Genomic DNA, 2,804 nt, shown 5'->3' on the forward strand with positions numbered 1-2,804 from the left:
CGTTTCAGCATAAAACAAGTTCATAAGAAATAACAAACATAATATGCAATAAAAATAAGTAGAAGATGGAATCAATTAAAAGCAAGAGTGTAGAAATGGGTCTTGAGCTGCTTTTTAAAACTATCTAGAGAAGTTACTTCTCTTATGTGTATGGGTAGTCTATTCCAGGCAATTGGTGCACAAAAACAGAACGTGCTAAACCATCAACACACGTATAGCTAAAATAGCATCAAATTAATAGGATATGACATTAACTTTAAACACAATATAAACACGTGTAAATACTCACCTCGACCTGAAAGAGCTCCCCTGCTCCTTCGCAGTCATTTGAGGTGATGACTGGAGTGTGAATATGCACAAAGCCATTTTCCTGGAAAATAAAAAATAAAAAGATAAATACAAAAAGTCTTGCTTTGAATTTGATTAAAAACTCCTCCAATCATGTTCTCACCTTGAAATACGAGTGAATTGCTGAAGTGGCCTCACTTCGTATTCTCAACAGGGAGCTGAAGGCATTTGTTCTACACCTGAGATGAGGAAACTGGCGAATATACTCAAGGCCGTGTCTCTCTTTGATTTTGAAGGGAAAATCCTGAAACAAGAGGACAAAGCGACAATATTAAACTACATTTCCTATTCGATGGCCTCATACAAAGTTAAAACAAAGATAAGGGATCATTTGAAGCTAGAATCATGTGTGTGTGAAGTTAGAGGAGATTATTTCCCATACCACAGTTTTGCATTCTCCAACTACATCGATTTGGTCTGCTTCCAGTTCAATGGGCTGTTTTTGGTTTGGACTTTTCCTAAGAGTTCCTGTGACTTCAACCGCACAACCAAATGTGAGCAACCTGAATTTAAGGGGAGAAAAGAAGAGAGTATTTTGTGTATGTGCTTCCTTTGTGCCTAAACTGTTTAGTCAATGATAATCTACAGGAAATAAAACTGAAGAGCTCACTGATCATTCAGCTCTGAACTTGCGACGACCTGCAGTGACTGCAGAGAGCTCCCATCGTTCACATGGAGGAAGAGATTTGCCTTCTGTGGTCGAACTGAGCGAACCCATCCCTGCAACAGGAAAACAAATCAAACTACACTTAGCTGGTCCTTCTGGTAACACAAAAATATCTTCTTGTTTCTATGTTATAGTAAGAATTACACTCATCATTCTTTTTCAATAAAATGTCAATGAAAAGTACAACCTCAATCCCAGAAACATTGTAACGCTGTGTAAAATACAACTTCAAACTGAATTTGATTTGCAAACATATCACAGGCATCAAATTCAGAATGGGTGCATATTTGTTAAAAAACAACTAAGTGTATCACATTAAACATATCTTGTCTTTGGACTGTATTTAATTGATTATAATTCAGAACTGATTTGAAAATCATTGCATTTTTTTTTTGTTTTTTTTTTTACATTTTACACAGTGTCCTGACTTTTTGGGAATCAGGGTTTTATACACTTGTGGTATCCATATGCAGTTATGGTTGGAAAGCAAAGTACAGCATTGTCATAGATTAGGCCACATACAGCGCTAGTTGGAACTCAAGGATGTGTTGATAACAGATCTTTCAGTGCACGCTTAAGGTTTAGTAAATGTACATTTGTGCATGTATATTGGTCCATATTTCATACTCTTTTTTTCTCTTTATGTACTGTGTTTTACATTGTAGCATAATGCATATATTTTATATGTCTTAGACTTTACACACTGGTTTTATACATTGTAATGTAGCCAAATGCATACTTTTAAAATATATTGTATTTACATATTTTACATTCTAGTGTTATACATTTTAGGTACTGTACTGTATTGATCAGATTAGGAGAGTGGCTGGGGTTTATTTTTTCTTGAGCCTCTCTGAGTGAGCCCCTCTCCACTGTAAAAACATATATTTCATAGTTTCTGGTGATAATATGTCAGATGGTGTGATTTTGGAGATTTTAACAAAAACAATCCTTTTAAACCCACTTGCGAGTTTTGAGGGTATCTAAAAAGAACAAATATGACTATTTAAAGTTAGCATAGCTGAGTTGTCCCTCAGCTAAGTGAATAAAAAAAAACAACAAAAAAACATAAGTTTCCAGTGCTTAAAAAAGATTAATATAAAAACAGGTGAGTGCAGGCAATATTAATATGAAATATAGGTTAATATTTATTCATTAAATACTGTGAAAATACACGAAAACACAGTAACGTTAAATCAAGCAGCTTGTTACTGGAAAATGGTTGTTAAGCAGAAAATCTGACGTGATAGAAGTTTGCTTTAACGTTACCTGTACTTTGATTTTCGCTCCCAATTCATCACCTGAAACCGCTTCGGATACTCTCAGTTTTGCGGGTGTCCTCCTACAATAATGTCGAATACTGAACAATACTCCCCGAGATACTGCAGCGGTTGTTGCAACAGAAAGCGTTTTAGCTGCAGCATGAAACATCGTTACAAACGCTGCACTTTGAGACACTGAAACCGCTACCAAATCAACATGTTGCGACAAGTTCAAGACAATAAAGAACACAATAAACTGTATTTTAACGAAGGTTTAGCTTTGACTTGACTTTCACGTTGAGCCACTTGCAGAACAGAAACACTTCCTGTTTGGGTGTTTCATCATTCGTCGAATTTAGTCACGTGGGTTAGTATAACCCAATCAGATGTCGGTCTGTTATTTGCAAGCATTTTATTGCTTTTGGGAGTTGTAGTTTTCCTCTCATAGCCTAAATACCTTTTTTAGACAGAAGTGAGAAGTTATGGATTAATAGAGTTTTTTTGTTCTAAATGTTTTATAAGATTTT

At 35.4% G+C, this 2,804-nt stretch overlaps 1 protein-coding gene across 1 annotated transcript; it reads right to left on the bottom strand.

Moving 5' to 3' along the window:
* Positions 1–43: 43 nt before the first annotated feature.
* Positions 44–2,586, bottom strand: LOC121965815 (probable asparagine--tRNA ligase, mitochondrial). The gene is made up of 5 exons (XM_042515935.1): positions 2,285–2,586; positions 959–1,068; positions 731–851; positions 452–592; positions 44–370 (listed from the first exon to the last, which is right to left on the bottom strand). The coding sequence occupies exons 1-5, from the start codon at positions 2,444–2,446 to the stop codon at positions 257–259; spliced, it is 648 nt and encodes a 215-aa protein (XP_042371869.1). The 5' UTR covers positions 2,447–2,586; the 3' UTR covers positions 44–256.
* Between the last annotated feature and the right edge of the window lie 218 nt (positions 2,587–2,804).

This window comes from Plectropomus leopardus, unplaced genomic scaffold, assembly GCF_008729295.1.
Source record: "Plectropomus leopardus isolate mb unplaced genomic scaffold, YSFRI_Pleo_2.0 unplaced_scaffold21726, whole genome shotgun sequence".
NCBI lineage: Eukaryota > Metazoa > Chordata > Actinopteri > Perciformes > Serranidae > Plectropomus > Plectropomus leopardus.

Excerpts from the sequence above, each read along its gene's own strand:
- LOC121965815 (XM_042515935.1), bottom strand. The coding sequence starts at position 2,446 with ATGTTTCATGCTGCAGCTAAAACGCTTTCTGTTGCAACAACCGCTGCA. Across the intron at positions 1,069-2,284 it reads GAGCGAAAATCAAAGTACAG|GGATGGGTTCGCTCAGTTCG; the intron begins GTAACGTTAAAG and ends TTCCTGTTGCAG. Across the intron at positions 593-730 it reads TTGGAGAATGCAAAACTGTG|GATTTTCCCTTCAAAATCAA; the intron begins GTATGGGAAATA and ends CTCTTGTTTCAG.